This window comes from Enoplosus armatus, chromosome 7 (genome assembly GCF_043641665.1).
Source record: "Enoplosus armatus isolate fEnoArm2 chromosome 7, fEnoArm2.hap1, whole genome shotgun sequence".
NCBI lineage: Eukaryota > Metazoa > Chordata > Actinopteri > Centrarchiformes > Enoplosidae > Enoplosus > Enoplosus armatus.
The window spans coordinates 14,382,510-14,401,266 of record NC_092186.1 but is presented as its reverse complement, the minus strand read 5'-3'; the positions used below and the strand labels follow the sequence as shown (position 1 = coordinate 14,401,266).

The following is an 18,757-nucleotide window of genomic DNA, read 5'->3' as shown; positions in this document are numbered from 1 at the left end:
ACCCACTCTACCCCAACTCTCCCCACACATATTAATTATTCAGCACCTTACTTCACTTGCACCCAACCAATCATATCACTCCTGCCCAGTTTCCCTGCATAGTATGCTGCTAGCTTGCATACTCCTATAACAGGCCTCTTTGTACATATATATATATACATATATATATATAGATATATATAGATATATATCTATATATATATTAGATTTATAGCATAATTTTCTCCTCTATCCTCTGTGTTAAAACCCAAGGTCGTTTTACCTTATTATCCATTTGGAAGATTTTGAATTCCAGGCAGTTTAATATCACACTGACAGAGGACATGAATGTTATGTTCTGTCTTTCTTTTTGTCTAATGACTCACTGCCTGGTAACTTAGTTGGGTTTACATTAGATTGTATCTCTATCATCGGTACAAGCGTGACTGACAGGCACACGCTACATTCAGCAGATTCACCGCAGGCAACGCGGGAGGATTCACTTCAATCTACTTCCGTCTTCGCGTAAATCATTTAAGCATTGTAGAATTGCATTTTAAATTTGCGTAAACCAGCATCAAATAATTAACTAAATGCTTTTTTTTGTTGTCCATTTAGTTTTATGAATGAAGTTTCTTCCCAATCCGAGTGATAACGATAACAAAAAAGTGATCATCCTACTTTCTTCTTCCTTATTTCCCCTCCTCATTTATTTTTTCTGTTCTTTGTTCCTTTTCATTGTAATATTCATAACTTTCTACTGTTCCTCTAATTCATATGTCAACGTCTCATTATGTCTCACAAGCAAAAAGCTTCCTTCTCAGTTCATTTTCCAAATGTTTGGTGCGCATGCGTACCGCAGTAATGTTGAATAACAAGAACAGAATTACGAAAATCGATGTATGCTAAAAATGTCACGATAAATTTACTGAAAATATACATTTACACGACATTTTCTCGCTGTGTATTCTTTAACATCTTGACTCACTGTGTGTGTGAAATATTTGTTGTCTTACGCAGTTCCGGTGTAGCGGAGAGGTGTTTCTATTGGTTGCAGTAGAGGGGGTGAACTATCTTGACGATCAGTTTCAGGCTTTCACTGCTGTCTGCCAGTACTGTACTGTACTGGAGATGCCAAGATGGCTGCAAGCAATTATTTCGGCTTCACACATGGTGCCGGTCCGCAATACAGGTAATTCAAGAGATGGAGGTTGGTGTCAGCATGTCTTTTGAGTCGCATTTGTTAGCCGCTGGTGTTTAACGGCAGAGACACAGTCGCTGGTGGGATTTTACTGCGCGGCGGTGGAGAGACGGGCTCGTCAGCTAGCTTGACCCGCTAGTTCGGTTAGCTAACGTTAGCTAGCTGAGTTCGCAGGCCAGTGCTGTCCTACACGCTGGTTGACATTAGGTGAATCCCATTACAGTCATCATCCGGTTGGAAAGCTGCTATTGATGGTTCAACTCTTTACCACTTGGCATACCTTTACGTCAATCAAAACGTCACTTATAGCAAGTGTCACGCAGCTGGTTTAGTCAGTCGAGCTGTCTGCAGCTGTGACTGGAGAGATATTGGCCGGCGTTTAGGATTAGCTCTGGTCAAGCTTCACTGAAGATCCGGTGTGTCATTAACAGTGCATTTGTTGTAGTTATTTGTTTATAACGACGTGTTGCTACAAAGGCACATTTAAATAGATGCTTGTGTGGAGGTTTAAAATGAACACAGGTCAAAAGAAAAACTCAAGCAGGATGGATTGGTGTTAATCGAGTTGTAATCATTCAATTTGCCACTTTGACAGGTAATATGATATATATTTAGCATATAATGTAATTATCATTCACTGCGGTTAGTGAAGTGTGAAGGTTTCCTGTTTTGTCTGTTGTTTTGGTATGTTGGCCAGCGCTCAAGCCAACAAACCTGACTAACAGGAGTGGACTGAGTTCTCTGTACATGTTAACCTTAGTTTATACACTAAAGTCTGGACTTCTCCTGATTTGAATACATTGCTGACCAGTCTGAAGTTTTAATCCTAATTCTTGATTGAACATAAACTTGTACAGCCTCAAACATGTCACTGTGTTGGAGCTGCAGAGACACAGTAAGTTTTTAGTCTTCATGAGATGCTCACTAAGTGCAGGATTACAATATCTGTAGTTAAGTGTGAGCGACATGGAGAACAACCTATATCATGAGTTATGTCATGGTATTGCAGTGTTGTATATTTTCTGGAAGAATCAGTGGACAGAAACGACCAATCCAGCAAATTGAATTCCTGTGAAATCAAGGTACTTGATAACTTTGATGTAAAAAAAAAAACCCCAGTACTGCGGTAAAGCAGTTCTGTCCATTGATTGCAAAATTTCCCACAATGACCTTGCACACCCAGAGATATTAAAGGGTAGCTCCAACGGCATAAACCGTAAAACTGATGAATGAAGAAACTGTTTAGCCTCTGGAAACACACATCAGGGGCTGCATACAGTCATTTACTAATCCCGATCCCACCCGGCAATTCTGCAATGAATTCAAGGTCAAAAAGAGGAGTGTTTATGGCTCTTCGTAGCTAACTTTTTCAAACAACTAAATCCAGTTTCCAAAAAGCATATCTGAAGTAAGTGAGACACCCCAGGGTCTGGAAATTTAACAATGATACAGCAATTTTACATATACCATGTACTTTTCAGTAATTTTCAACCACAATAGCAAAATCTGACAAATGAGTAACATATATTGTCGCACGGTTTATATCGCCCTATCTGTAGTACTGAATTCTGAGAAATTTAATAAGCAATGAGTGAATATCAGTGTTTGTTCTCCATTTAGTGTTATGAAAGCAGAGGCATCTCTTATCCAAAACTTGCAATATTTAACACAGAGGCATTCTGATAGCAGGTTTGGCAGCAGGGGTGGGTCAGAGCAGGCAAGTAGGTCAACCGTCGAGTGTTCAACCAAACTTATTGATTTGTTTTCCTGTCTAATTTTGGTGAAGTGGATGATGTCAGACTTGTTCAGGAGTGAGTCACGGCATGGCATGTGGCTCTTACATAATCTAATCATTAGATCTTGGATTTTCTTGTCCACAGTATGAGATAATGAAATTACAGGCATTGCTATCGAGGAACAATTAAGCTACTCAATGCACGATGCACAGACTATTCAGCCTTGAAATGTGTTTTTCCAAAACCCTTCTTGGTAGTCTCTGTACGTATTAGACGAACACAGTTTCCTGTATACATTTTATTGAGCAACTGTTTTGTATTTGCAGTGGCTCCAGTATATTTTTGCATGATAAAATAGTGTTATGATTACTCTCACAGCATTTTGACACTATGCACTTATATGTATTAACCACTTAAGTCCAGACTGAAATATCTCAAGAACAATTGGATGAATTTACATGAAATTTTGATGTTCATGGTGCCCAGACGATGAATCCCACTGAATACATGACTTTTCCTCTAGTGCCACCATGAGGTTCACTTTTGTGGTTTTGAGTGAAATATCTCTCTCTATAACTATTGGATGGATTGGCATGAAAGTTAGTCATTCATGCCCCCTTCAGAATTAATTGTAGTCACTTTTGTGATCCTTGGACTTGCGGATATTAGTACAGCCTCACAGAGCTGCTAGCATGGTTATAGACTCTTAGTCTTGTTGAAATATACTGACATTTGAACTTTGAAGAAAATTTTGTTTCGCTTAATTTCCCTTCCCTCTCTTCTCCTTCAGTGCCCAGCCTCCCCCAGCATACTCCCATCCCTCTACAGCCAGTTACACTGTCCAGCAGGCTCCAGCTGTTGCTCATGCAGTGACTGCGTCCTATGCTCCAGCTCCAGTCCAAGCAGCCCGGCCTGTGGTCTCTGCCCCTTACCCTGCCTATCAGAGCCACCAGGCCCCCCCTGACTATGCCTACAGGCAGCCAGATCCCCCAGCACCCCCGCAGCCCACCACCACCCCACAGACGTACCAGGTATATTCGGACACGGTGAGTCTCTTCCTGCTTCCCTTATATTTTCTGCTTCTCAGATTCTTATAGCACGATATGGTCATATTGGATCATATTGGTCGTGTAATGGTTTTTGTTTTGGGTCATATAATGTGACTTTTAGCCACAAGACAGTCCACCACCATAGTCTAATTTTTCACAAACAAATACTTGAGCCATCAGAATGTTACCAATGCTTTAATTTTACACACAGTGGCTTTAAAGCAATGACAAGATATCTGTGCTTTTTTTAAAAAAAAAATTTAACTACTAAATATGCTGCTTTTCCATTGGATTAAATGCTCTCTTGTAAACAGCAGGACAACTACAGCTACGGGCGCCCTGCAGCTGTGACTACCTATGACAATAAACAATACTACCAGACGAGTATAGCGACGGCTCAGAGGACACCCACAGAGAATTACTACCAGACTGGTGAGTCACTTTATTTTTACTCTCATGTTGCGTCCAAACGTTCAATCATTGTTTGGGTTGAGCGATTATTAAATGTCAGATATGCTATACTGTTTAGGTTCATGCATGCTGTGCTTGATTAACATCTCCCTCACTTTCCTGTTATTTTGTTGCACCTGTTAGGGCGTGACAACTTACACCTTTATCATGTTTATTACTTCATAGAAACATCACGTAATTCCCAGCATATCTTCACTCAACTTCTAAGGTCTAATCGGCCAGGGTGATTGAAACGCCTGTGTGGCTGTGCAGGCGAACTTTACTACATCAGTTCATATCAGTTTCACAAAAATTACTGTTGACTGTTATATAACAAGTGTTTCAGATCTAATTAACAGTGTAAAACACCGGCACACACACACACCCCAGTCTTGCTGGCGGATTTGTGGGTCATCAGTCTTGGTGTTATTTACTTTGCACTTTTGAAGGGTGATATGAGATATGTGGAATGTGCCTGCAGCCCATTTGCTCATGGAAGGAATGATCCTTCCTGCCCTGCCAAAAACTCTCTGACAGGCAGTCCCAGAGGAATCGTTTCAGACCTCTTTTGCTCTCCTCTTTCCTCACTCTGATACCCTTCCTCTCCACCTCTACTCCCTCTCTCCTCTTTGCCCCTCACCCCCAACTGCCCCCCCCATCTCTCTCTGTTTCAGTAGGAGTAAAGAGTGCTTACAGTCCAGCCCCCTCCACTGTGTACAGCCAGCCTCCTCCTCCCCAGAGGCAGATAACAACCCTGAAACCTCTGGCCCCCTCCAGCGCTGTGTCCACCAGCTACAACATCTACCCAGTGTCCACCAGTGTCCAGCAGCCGCCCACGCCCATTTCATCCTACACCCTCGGCTCCTCCTTCGGCTCCACCGTTTCAGCCACCACTTACTCAGGTAGAGATAAGATACTTTAGAGTAAATATTGTAGAGTAAATATATTGTATATACATTCACAGTAAAACCACTGAAGAAAAAACATATTAAGGGAGATGAAAAGTGCAAATGATTGTACAACACAAAAGCAAAAAACGTACAGTACATGTATGTTACTATGTTACAAGCATAGAAATAAAGAGTGTGTAAGTCGTCCAACATAGCTGCAGTATAAAACAAAAACATATTTATTGCAGCATATTGACTTGCACACAATAGCTGATAACATTTCTTCTCCTTCCGGTCAAACACGAAAGTGGCACAGTGAAATGAATCTGCATCTTTGCGAAATATTTGTTTGAAGCTTGATGACATGATCTCTACTTGATGCCAGCCGTGAATGTGCTAGTCACAATAGCTTCCTGAGCTTCTTTCCACTCAGCATTCTGTCCTCAGGATTGTTGATCTCTGAGCTAGCTAGTCATATTGTTTGCTCTCAAATTTGATTTATTTTATTTTATTATTTATCTATTATTTGTCTCATAACTGTCACCCTTGCAAGCAAATCCACTGATCGAGTGAGGTAATTCCAAGTGGAGACAGGTGTATACAAACATTGATACCTTGCTAATTAAAAGTTGAAGCTTGAGTTTCTTCTTACGTCCTTGACTCTTGTCAAAGAGGATTTTGGGATCCTCTGTGTCCTCCTTGGTCTTTAAGTGCAGCTTATTGCTGCATGACTGCTGGCTGTTCATGTTTGACCCATATCTTGTGTGCTTTCCTTCTTTCTAATAACACTCTGTCCTCACTCTCTTCCTCCTGTTCTCTCACCCTCAGGCCTTAGCTACTCCAGTTATGATTCAACTGGCTACACCTCCACATCCGCCCCCTCCTATTACCAGCCGGCTCAGCAGACTCTCACCCAGCCGCAGCCTCCACCTCAACAGCCACAGCAGCCGCAACAGCCCCAGCCCCCCATCCAGCCGCCACCCAAGCAGCTGACGAGCTCTTCTTGGAGCAACTCGGGCAGCAACATGGTGACAGCTCCGGCAGTAAACACCTACAAAAAGCCCACGTTTCACCAGAACAAGCTGCAGAAGCCCAAAGGGCCTCCCAAGCAGCCCCAGCTCCATTACTGCGACATTTGCAAGATCAGCTGTGCAGGCCCTCAGGTACGAGTAGATCATTTTATTTATGAAAAGCTTTCAACATAAAAGCTGTATGGTGTTGAGCTTTGAACTGTGCTTTACAATATTAACATTTAAGACTAGAGAACATGTTTTAATGTCTATATGAAGACACTTTATGTAGATTCATAGAGTAGAAGAATAAAAAAAGAAATGATAAGTAAGAAGACTATTTCTGTATGTGCATTTGGAATCTCTCGCTAACTGGTTTAATTTACTGCATCAGACGTACCGGGAGCACCTTGAGGGCCAGAAGCATAAGAAAAAGGAGGCAGCCCTTAAATCTGGGGGGCAGACGGGGGCCAGCAACGGGCCCAGAGGGGTCCAAACTCAGTTACGCTGTGAGTTATGTGACGTCTCCTGCACCGGAGTGGACGCCTACGCCGCCCATATCCGTGGGGCCAAACACCAGAAGGTTAGCACAGCTGTGATGCTTTTGTCTTCAAGCGTTTCAGTATTTGTTGTTATTTAAGAAAATATAGGCAGCTGTAGAAGATATTGATGTAACATGCTTTCATTATTGGACTTGACTGTGGTGTACTCATGTGATGTTCCATCTGAGCTGCCAAGACATGAAAGAAAACCTGCCTCAGGGATTTGGGATGGGATTAAGTGTCAGCAGACTTAAATGGTTGTATCTCCCTCTGTCTCTCTTTGTCAACCTTGGAAAGGTGGTGAAACTTCACACCAAGCTGGGCAAACCTATACCTTCCACTGAGCCAGTGTTGGTGAATTCTGCTCCAGTTATCACAACCTCGACAGCAGGGAAACCTCCAGTCTCCACGTCCACTCCGGCCTCCATCTCCACCACTTCAACTCCCACTGCGACACCCAAACAGGTGGCTGTGAACGCCACGATCAAAACAACAACAGCACCAGTCAAGAAACCAGCTCCTTCCAAAATAACTGTCATTTGTAAGTTTGTTGATTTGTTAAGTAGATGATTAGGAATGTTTTCTTTCCTTTATCTTCTGGACGAGCCAAATACTGGTTAAGTTCAAATGAAAATTTCACACAATAACAGCACTTTATAAGCATTATGCACAAGTGCTGCAGGTGCATAATGCATTTTTCCCCCAACAGATGGACATACTGTATATCAGAATCAGCTTTATTGGCCAAGCACACAAGGAGTTTGACTCCGTTCCTTAAATGAGTTCTTTAAACTACAGCATTTTGCTTCTCTGTGTGTTTGCTTGCTGTGCTGCATCATCAAATACATGAGTTTAATCTGAATGTTTTCAGCCCTGCACTTCAGTTTTACTGACCAATAATGTGGCTCACATGGAAACTTAATGCTGCAAGGATGAAAAGTATCTGTCCCTATTAGTGTCAAAGTTAATTAACAAAATGAACTGTGTCCCAAATGTTTTTCAAATCAAATAACTTGTTTAACAGACAAAATACTTTTCAAGAAGGAATTTCTGTAACTGTAAGACCCTGAATGGTAATTCATCAACGGTTATTTACCAACCTTTGGAAGAGAACAAGAGACAGAAATTAGAGATTAGAAATGTTGTGTTGTGTTTTTTTTTTTTTTTAACAAATGGGCATATAGTGTTCCTTAAATTCACTCTCTGATCTGTAATATCTTTCCTGCCGCATAGCCAATAAGCCTGCCAGCGCTCCAGCAGCTGCAGTGACAACAGCAGCGGCAGTGGTGGTGGCAGCCAAGGTGGAGGAGACCATGCAACAGTCAGCTCAGAAGATGGAGCCTCTGAGTGATGATGAGGACGGTGACAGAGCTGGAGGCCAGGGAGACATCCAGCCGGTGGGACACGACTACGTAGAGGAGGTAAGCAGGAGATGAGAAGAAAAAAAAACCGATCACAATCTTAGCTTTTACCAGTTATAGCACATTATAAAGTAAAAATTATACTTTACTTTTTTATGTAATTCATTCAAAAGTCTCAATTGTTTACAGTCATCTACAACATGTGAGTTAACAGTGTAGTCTCACAACTGAGAAGATGTTTTGTGCAAGGTCTTAAAATTGATACTGTCTTGTAATCTGTGAAGTACTCTACTTACAGTAAAGACTGTCTCATACACTTTTTAAACCGTATTTATACATCAGTATTTGCATCAGACCTAGAAATCGAGTTTTGATCAAGCTTCAGTTATATTTATAGTATCAACGTTGACTCTAGTAAGAGTTATATTGTATTTGTATGTCAAATATTTTGTGTCCTTTTTAGAGTCTTAAGATCATTTATGTGACGTTCGCTGTCCTGTATGATGTGTATTTACCTGAACTGTCTGTCTGTTTCAGGTCCGTAACGATGACGGCAAGGTGATTCGATTCCACTGTAAACTGTGCGAGTGCAGCTTCAACGACCCCAATGCTAAAGACATGCACCTAAAAGGAAGAAGGCACAGACTCCAATACAAGGTAAGAGAGTTTGAGAATGAGGAGTGCGTTTGAATGGTCTCACCAGCTTTTCTTGCCTCCTGCTCTTTTTGTTATCACTAGTTTTGTGCTTCAGTACAGCCAAACACACAATCAGAATCAGATTCAGAATCAGAAATACTTTATTGATCCCTGGGGGAAATTGTACTCCAGATGCCCTCAAGTTACTTATGCTTTTGTCAGTCAATGGTGGTTTGATTAAGGATAAAAATTCAAGCTTAGAGTGGATGGAAGCCCAAATTGAAAGAAAAAGATAATTTCAAGTTCATCTGCTCTAGTGTGGAATGGCCTGAGAATGTGCAGGATCACACGTGCTCTGACTTTTATTACATTCCCCTTACGTTTGTTTGTCCTCCTCTCCGTCTTTCTTTAGAAGAAAGTGAACCCAGAGCTTCCTGTGGAGATCAAGCCCAGTAACCGGGCCAGGAAGCTGCAGGAGAGCAAGCTGAAGAAGCAGAAGCAGAAGGCGGTGCTGAAGAGACAGAGAGACGACGAGCAGCGCTGGCACATGGAGATGAGGTCAGACTCGTGGCCAAAGTTAGTAACCTAAACTTGTTCCCACTCCTACGTTAAGTTTGCAAGTTTCCCTGGTTGGCACAGAACTGACTGAAAAGGAAAAGATGAGGAAGATGCATTCATACAGGTGATATCAGTAAGGGGAAGTCCTGAAGTTGACCAGCTGACTGTTAGTCTGACGCATGCACACATGGGGGAAAAAAAGGGAATTTCATGCTTCATTCGACTCTTTTCCTGTTTTCTTGACTCTTTCTGGTGCTGGTCAATCACATGAGCTTTCCTGCATGTGTAATAAAATACAGTCTCTCAACAGCCCGAGGAAAGTCATATTAATCAAATTAGATGTGAGGATTTTATCATGAAAACTGTGCAGTCCAATTCATTATATTTTTACATTTTTTAAGTACCAGGCCTGTGCTTTAATTGTTGTATTACAAGAGGAAATGCACATTTTGTAACCCTGGGTTACCTTCAACTAACATAGTTAGAGTTTGACACAAAACCTCTGTATGATAATTATTTTGTATGATCAGTAGATTAGAGTAAATGTTTTGTTAAAGTGCTTTTTTATGCACTACTGTGTCCTTTTAATGGCAGCCATAACATTCCCCTGTGGGAATAAATCATTTTTAATTAATGGCATTGAAAATGTCCCCCTCCCCTGCAGGCGATATGAGGAGGATATGTACTGGAGGAGGATGGAGGAGGAGCAGATGTACTGGGGGGAGCAGAGACGCAGGATGGCCCCTCCACCACTGATGAGTCGCCCTGGTATGCCAGTACCCCCTCTACTGGTGAGCATCACAATTGCAGTTTTTTTTGTTTCGTATACTACAAACTAACTTTCACAGTGGCTTTATTCAAAGTGTGATTAATCACTTTATTCCCACCTCTCCCTTAAGACGTGTGTGCGTCGGCCAGACTCTCCTGATGACCGTCACATCATGGCTAAACACTCAACCATTTACCCAGTAGAAGAAGAGCTGCAGGCTGTTCAGAGGATTGTCTCCCACTCTGAGAGAGCCCTAAAACTGGTGTCAGACTCCCTGCTGGATAAGGACACACCAGTTGTGGCTACCGCTGCTACTGAAGGAGGAGATGAAAAAGGGTAAAGAGTCACTTTCGGCAGATAACTCACATTTTTCTCTGAGCATGTTGGTAATAACAAGGATTAAGGTGAAGCCTAAAAGGACTTTTATTGATTTGGAACAAGCGAAGGGCTACACAGAGATGCAAAGGTATCAAAGCTTCGCTTTTGATTATGATGTAAGTTTTTGACATGTGGATAAAGGAAATTCATGGTATTTTAATTGCTGAGTAGGTTCTAAATGCATAGATAGATATAGATAGACACTGTATTTAAAAACTGTATATTATTACAATCAATCAATTAATAAATAACAAATAAAACAAACCATAAGTGATGCACCTAAAGACAGGACCAATAATACAGACAATAAATATGAAATAAATATACATACATAGAACCACAGATGTGTGGTCAGGTAAAAAAATAGCAGCCATTGATAAATATAGTCTTCATTATGATCCATCAGGTAGCTGCAAAAGAAACCACTTTATCTGACTTGTTTGTAAAATCAGGCCTGCGAGTCTTCATCTTGGCCTCTGTACCTCTGATGACAGTACTGAGAACCCAGCACGGCTGCTAAAAGGTGTGATGAGGGTGGGCATCCTGGCCAAAGGCCTGCTGCTTCGTGGGGACAGAAATGTTGAGCTCATCCTGCTGACTGCTAAGAAACCCACTATCTCTTTACTGAAGAGCATCGCCAAGCAGCTGCCCAAAGAACTGGAGGTAAGAAAACGTCGCCCCTTTACAGACTGTTTATTTAGGACATTGGTGCAGGTTGAGGGAGGGAAGAATTGTGGTAAACTTGGAATTCACAACACTGACATTCTTACATTTTTAGGTTTTATCTTGAATTATTGGCAGATTTCGGGATATACACCTGAGTATGGGATCATATAGACGGACTGTAAACAAAATCTGATGAAAAATGGCAGGAAAAAGGCTCCGTTTGCCAGTTTTAGCAGTAGTTTGTTATATTTTCAGATGCTGTAGATTTTCAAAAAGAGGAAACTATTCTCTGTCATCCACTGCCTTATGACTTTTGTCATAAGAGCTGGATACTCGAAGACTTCATAGTTATGTAACAAATAGAATGGGAACGAGAAGTTTTCACTTTGGTATAGAGAAAGACGTTTTAGAAAGCAAAATACAAAACCAGAAAAATTCCACAGTTGAGTCTCTTCATCCTAGAGGGGTTTTTCTCGTATGCTAGAGCCGCTCATTAATCATTAGTGAACATGTGCAGCTGTACCCCACAGCAGTTTGTCGTCCACACATGTATTAATGATTATAACATATCATCTGAAAGTAAAATCAGTAGAATTGACTCACATTTTAGCTTCCAGGCTGCATCATAGGATTACTGTGTGGTTGCTAGCTTTGGGAGAGATTTCTCCATGTTCACGAATGACTAAACTGCCCCTAGCCTAAAGAGAAAAGCTCTTGTGAATGTTTAAATATACTGGCATTTCCATTTAAGTCCCACAAGACAGAGGATTGACACCAAATACATGGTTGTGATGTGTTGTAATTCCTCACTCTTCCTCCCTCCTGCTTTAGCTGTAATGAGTGTTTCATTAAAGATGCTTTTGACTGATCTTTAGATTCACTGCCTGGTTATGACACCTGAATCCTACAGAGTGAGATGGGGCTTTTCGTCTTTATAAAATACGCCATTGCTTTCCTAAATATTACAATTACAAAGATATATTGAATTGTTGAGAAATATAGTCATGGTAATGTTACCAACCCTGTTTAAATAAGGGAACTGCCTTGAGAAAAAACAAATTGCGCAACCCAGGGTTGAAAACACAACAGTATTGCCCTGTAACCTTGCCAAACAAGGCTATTCTTTGCCCCTACACCCCTCCTCCTCTGTAGTGAGTAATCCCAAGTGTCCTTTTAACCGGCAGACATTTTCTGAAGATCAGTATGAGGTGCAGGCTCACCCCGAGGAGGCGAACATCGTGATATTTTCAAGCAAGGAGCCCAAAATGCAGGTGACCATTTCTCTCACCTCGCCGCTGATGAGGGAGGACACTGCTGCTGAGAAGGACAAGCAGGCAGGAGGAAAAGCGGCTGAGAAAGGTTAGAGAAGCCAAAGCTTTCAGTACCAGACAACCAAATGTAAGCGATGTGTGTAATACACTTATATATATATACATATATATATACCCCTTGCTCCACCCTTCCACCTATTAGCAGCCTAGATTTTAGGCTGAAAAGCTCTTAAATTACACAAAATGAGAGGTGGGACTTTTAACCAAAGCCCACTTTCAAGCTTTTTTTCTTTAACCCCTCAAATAAGAATTAACTCACGCATTCATTTGTCCCACTCTTTTCATTTCCCCCATTTTTTGCAGTTACACTAGTCCCCAATTTCTTTATTTCTTTTCCACAACATGGGAATCAAAAGCCGGGCTCTCCGACCTTTCTGTGCCACTAGGGTGTGTGTTTATCTGGTGAACACATGCTCCGATAAAACCTTTGGGAAACTATAGTAATAGACTGAAGTGATGATCGGTGTTCAGATGATGCCCAGGGATGGACATGCTTCAAATGGTGGTACTATTTCTACAGATATTCTTATTTTTTCAGACTTGAGAAAGGTTTTGCTTGTGGTTGCATTTTGGCCATGATACCTATGAGGGGATTTTGAGGTCCAGCGACTTCCCATTCCCTCGTCTCTCATCCCTGAATCATAATGTGGCATTATCAATGACGAGGTGTTGGAGTGTCATTTTATAGCCTCACAATGATCAGCACTGAAATAATAATAAGATGACACTAGTAAATCCATTGTCATTAATTCCCCCCACCATCTAACAATGAAGGTAATTCTCCAGATCATTGTGTTGTAAACACTCCTCCGCCTGCTCCAATATCTGTCAGTATTTTAATGTGTTTTTTTCCCATTTGGAAAACATGGTAGATATGTTTTCTGTGGACGTTGTCTTTTATTTTTTTTAAATTTTGTTTGGGTTTGTTGATCAGTGCCCCTAATTCTGTATCAGCAGACCTAGGCAAGCCAATGGCTGATCTGAAGACCACACTTGTACACATACCACTAAGAATAGAGAAATGAAAGGAACCAGGCGTCCCATGTTTATTAAGCTTTTTAGAGGAGGAAAAAGCCTCTTGTTCACTGTCATCACAGGGGCTGATGCTAAATGAAAATCCCAACTCTAAGAGGCATGATAAATATGGGTCTTTGATTCTAAGTGGTATGGTAGTGTAGACTTCAAAAAAGTGGCTTTGTTTTTTGTTATGTATTTCCCCTGTGAGACAGCTAATGACCTCTGTTGTTGCTCCAGTTCTAGTGAATATAGAAGTGTGGAAATCCCAGAGGCTGATCTTGTGAAATGTTAACTCATCGCTGTCTTCAAACCACATTGAATGTTTTGGACAAACCTGTCATTTTTGTAAACGTGTCTTAAATTTGTCCACAAACTTTTTTACTATTTCATAAATCCAACACAGACACAAGCATATTTTTTTTTTAAACAAACATATTTAGTACTACTAATTAAGTTAATCGTGGGCTTTGTCATATTGTTTACGGTCTGATTTCACTTTAATTGGTTTGCTTTTTGAAGTTGAAATATGGAGGCATGAAGGGAAAGAAGTATCCTTGCTCTTGTGCCTTTATCTGCTTGAGAAGGTTCCTTAATTGCAGCAGAGTAGTGGAAACTATTGCTGTCTATGCAAAGTAGGTCCAATTAAAAACATTTGGCCTGGAATGAGAACATTTCCAAAGGGATAAAGTTCATGTTTCAGTTGTTAAATGATCAAAAGCTGCTGAAAATACATCTTTGGATCTGTCAGTCAGGCCCTTGTTCAAAGTCAAGTGCAAAAAAGCGGAAATCCACAACACTCAGAGTTTGAGTTTATTAAAGGGAATTTTCTAAAAGTCGTAAAAATGTTTTACTTGTAAAATAATTGACATGACGGGACTTAGTAGTGGTCTGAAGGAATCCACATTTTACAGAGTTTAGATTCTTTTAGTGAATAAAAATTGTGGAATAAAATTTCAGATGTTGAGTGATGACACTCCATTATAGTAAGAAGGAAATGTGTGTAGTGAGAAGGAAACAGCTTAAGCTTAAATTAGCTTTGATGACGTATAATAAAACGTTCTTTAATGCGCCTTTCTCAAAGCCGACATTTTGGCTAATCATAACAGGAAATCTTAATGTAATGTAGATATTATTAATGTTATTAGTTACACCTGTGTTTGACAAGTCAAAATGTCTCTAGAGAAAGATGAGGTCAGACAGGCGATAATAGGGCGGGCAACAAATTTACAATTTATGTGGTTTAGTCACCTCAAACTAGATTAGTTATAAACTCGACCACTCTCTTCTCTGAATGTCATGGATTTCCATTGTTTTTGCATGTGCCTTCCACTCCAAACAACACCGGTGATTGTACCACTTTTTTGCTATTTTTTTCTACTCAGAACACATCTGTAAACCATAGAAACCCTCCTTATTCGATGGTCAAATGCTTGCTTTTTCTTTATATCTTCCCCTCATTATTTTTCTCACAAACAAAGTGAGTATTTAGGGATTCAAGGAAATGTCTGAGATAACCATGAGCGTCCAGTCAGTGTTTTTATAGTTTCATCCCTGATCAGCATCTGTACATCAGTAACAACACTTACTATGTATTGCAGTCATCATTTGGGCTTTGCATTAGTGTGACTGTAAGTCGTGAGCTAGTACATGTTATCTCCACCAGATGTGGCTGAGAAAGACCCTCCTGATCTTCTGAATAAGAAGAAATGTCTGGAATACCTGGCTGCTCTCCGTCACGCCAAATGGTTTCAGGTAAATGCATCATGACAGCTCGAGCTCCGTCTTTCCCGTCTTTTTGTGAACTTCATTTAACTTTTCAGTCCCTTCAGGAAATTGTTCTGGTGTGATGACAAGAATAGACAGCAGTTATTTTGACTTTTTATTTGACTCGTAGCGGGAAAAGTTTAACTAACAACATTAACACGGCTGTTAGTTACACAGTTCTCTTGAATTGAATTTCTATTAAAGGGTCCCACCAAGCCACGCCAATGAGCCATCATGCACTCTGGTTCTGTTACTGGAAAAAACTAAATGGAATGCAGCCTTTATTAATGTTATTAGTTACACCTGAACTTTCCTGTGGGCTAATTGTAACAGATTAAGACACTGGTGTAACCAATGACATTAGTGATTGCTGCATTCCATTCAGGTGTACCATTGACTGTATATAAAGATGGACGACACGTCTCCACTTCCTCCCACTGTACAAAAACGAAGCCAAAATATTGCGGACACGGGCGCTGCCATCTGGTGATGTCATTTGGAGCCAGAGTCAGCTCCGTGGTGATCGGCGAGTGGAGCCGTGGTCCGAGTTCCCGCCCATACACCCGCCTGACCCAATCGCAAACACACCGCTGTCAATCATGACGCTTCAGCCTGTTTTTATCGCATCAAATAACTAATTAAAACACTTGAACAAACACCAGCATGATAAGAACTACTTAAAATGACAGAAACTATCTTTGGGAAAATTATATTTGACGTATACTTTGATGTTTTAGTTCTGCCCATGTCCCATCTGCTAACATGGAGGGGGCGGGGTTTATGACCTATACTGCAGCCAGCCACCAGGGGGCGATCGAGATGTTTTGGCTTCACTTTCAGGGAGCTGTTATGCCGTGCATCTATATATACAGTCTATGAGGTGTACACCTGAATTCAATGGAGCACTTTCTCCACTAGCAGCTCCCTCACCTGCAATGTTGTTAGTTAACACCTGTGTGTATCTTCCTCTGACATGTCAAAATGTCAGGTCTATAATTTGTGATGAGATATTTATGATATATTGATTTAAAACATTCTGTATCTTGTATTATATTGTAGAACTGTAGAAAATGCACAAATTTAAAGTCACCAGTTAAATGTTTAGTGACATTGTCAGAAGTCCAGTCTAATAAAACAAATGCTTGTTGTTAGTTGATTTCTTTTTTCCTTCACTTCTGAAGGCTCGTGCCAACGGGCTGCAGTCCTGTGTGATCATCATCCGGGTGCTGAGAGATTTATGTCAGCGGGTTCCCACCTGGGGGAAGATGCCCGGCTGGGTAAGCAGCTTCAACTGTCTTTGAATTTCTGTCTTGACCGGGTGTTTTCTGAAGAGTTCAGACAGTGGATTGAAGGCCTCCTCTACCTTTCGATGTCTGGAGTGTCTTCTTCCATTTCAGTGTGTCTGTTTCTCCCTGCAGGCGATGGAGCTGCTGGTGGAGAAAGTGATCAGCAGTGCTACAGGCCCGCTCAGCCCAGGAGAGGCCATGCGCAGAGTCCTGGAGTGCATCTCCACAGGCATCCTGCTTCCAGGTCAGACTGATAAACATGTTAATGAGACGGGGACAAGTAGATTGTTTCACAGCATCAGAAAATCTCTCCAGTTGATGAATGCCACATACTCACTCAGAACTTTTATTACTTAAAAGTTTGATTGCTTTTTTACTCTGGAGACATTTTCTTATCTGCTGTGCTACAAAGTCAACTTCGAAAGGAGAAGGATTCACCATTTTCTCTGATTTAGTAACATCTTCTATCACATTTACATGTTTAACTCTTTTCTCTCTTTACTCAGACGGACCAGGGTTGATGGACCCCTGTGAGAAAGAGCCAACAGATGCTTTGGAAAGCATGATGCTTCAAGCCAGAGAGGACATAACTGCCAGCGCACAGGTAACCATACAGAGCATTTATACCAATTCACACTGGCTGGAAGGTGTGAATTTACTTTTAGTTACCCACCTATGACTAAGTGTTTGCTTTCAGTTATAAATAAATGAGCCAGTATTAAACTATGTAAAAAGACAGCAACAGTGAGGCTTAGCTAAAGAGCTTGGTGCCAGAGTTATTTGTGTAACCACCAACAACAACTAAAAACAAAATAGCGGCTCAGTCTGAACCACAAACATTTACTTTCAAGAGTGTTTGATATTTGCGTAAGAGACGTTTAAATTATTGTTAGCCATGGTGGAGCTGGTAGCATGTGTCTGAGGGGCCGCTGCAGGGGAAAGGAGAGAAGACCCTTGTTTCCTGTGTACCCCTATACTGTCAAAAAAAGAAAATGCCAAAACAATCATCTTACAAAAAGATGCCTACAACTCTACAAACCTACATTTCTCTCTCCTGTTTCCTCTGGTTCTAGCATGCTCTGCGGCTGCTTGCTTTCCGTCAGATCCACAAGGTTCTGGGCATGGAGTCTCTGCCGGCGTCCAAGGCCAGCGCTCGCAACCGCAAGCGTCGACGGGACGGCAGCGACGCAGGCGAAGGGGAGGGGGAAGGCAAAAAAGACAAGAAAGAAGAAGCAGAGAGCGCTTGACCTCTGCCTGCAGAGCGAAGGCGTTAACTAGTTTAGAGACTGGTAGAATGTCACAACTTTAAACTTTTCTTATCTTGGAAACAATCTTAACACGCAGCTATACACATATGAATATGACTGACTGTACATGCTACATGTCTGCTCGTGAATTAAGAGGAATAATGTGTCGGAGGAGGAGACTGAAGTTTGAGAATCTGTACTGCACCTTCTCCGGTGTAGTAACTTCCTGCAGACATAGTGTCTTTAAAGTGTGCAGAGAACATTGGCTCAGAAAAAGATCATGAAAATTACTATTCCATCATTCCATTTCACTATAATTGCACACTTAACTACTGAGCATCCCCCCTGTTTCTCCACAATAGTTAAACCACCACCACCAAGTACAGTTATATGGTTTTCTATGATATTAAAGTCTCCAGTTAAATCATCAGCACCTTAAGCTTTATTTCCAGCTTTTCTCTTTGAAGAAGAGTCTGAACTCAGTTTTACCATCCGACTCTTGAGTCGGGCCTCGCTGAACTAACGTTGGTGCATGACATTTGTACACTGAAATGTGTTTTTCAGCCTGTGTTTAAATGAAAAAAAGATGGGTGTATAAATGTTTGAAGCTTTGAAACTGTGAGAGAGATCAGAGAAGACTGATCGTGTTTAGGATCTACATACATACAGTACTGTGACGTTCAATGTGCCTGAGATGACACATTAGTATTAAAATAGTGTAACGCTGTTGAGCGAACCTCAGAAGTCCTTCCTGAAGTCTTTTCAGGCCCTCTTTGCTCCCTCTCCTGTAAGGCCGTTTCAACATTTCCTCCCAGCACATTTTGAAAACGTCAGAGCGATAACTCGATAGAGTTTTGAAATCCAAAGGCCCCGCTTCACAAAACAAG

The 18,757-nt window shown here is 41.2% G+C and overlaps 1 protein-coding gene across 1 annotated transcript; it reads left to right on the top strand.

Moving 5' to 3' along the window:
• Positions 1 to 1,118: 1,118 nt before the first annotated feature.
• Positions 1,119 to 18,300, top strand: zfr2 (zinc finger RNA binding protein 2). Its single transcript, XM_070908336.1, has 19 exons — positions 1,119 to 1,171; positions 3,707 to 3,962; positions 4,280 to 4,397; positions 5,090 to 5,317; positions 6,134 to 6,468; positions 6,710 to 6,898; positions 7,155 to 7,398; positions 8,091 to 8,278; positions 8,756 to 8,875; positions 9,267 to 9,412; positions 10,077 to 10,203; positions 10,312 to 10,517; positions 11,054 to 11,222; positions 12,410 to 12,584; positions 15,237 to 15,325; positions 16,519 to 16,614; positions 16,756 to 16,867; positions 17,130 to 17,227; positions 17,697 to 18,300. The coding sequence occupies exons 1-19, from the start codon at positions 1,119 to 1,121 to the stop codon at positions 17,868 to 17,870; spliced, it is 3,123 nt and encodes a 1,040-aa protein (XP_070764437.1). The 3' UTR covers positions 17,871 to 18,300.
• The last annotated feature ends 457 nt before the right edge of the window (positions 18,301 to 18,757 follow it).

Coding starts and splice junctions, on each gene's coding strand:
- zfr2 (XM_070908336.1), top strand. CDS start 1,119: ATGGCTGCAAGCAATTATTTCGGCTTCACACATGGTGCCGGTCCGCAA. Junction 15,326..16,518: donor GTCACGCCAAATGGTTTCAG/GTAAATGCATCA, acceptor TCACTTCTGAAG/GCTCGTGCCAACGGGCTGCA. Junction 17,228..17,696: donor ACATAACTGCCAGCGCACAG/GTAACCATACAG, acceptor CTCTGGTTCTAG/CATGCTCTGCGGCTGCTTGC.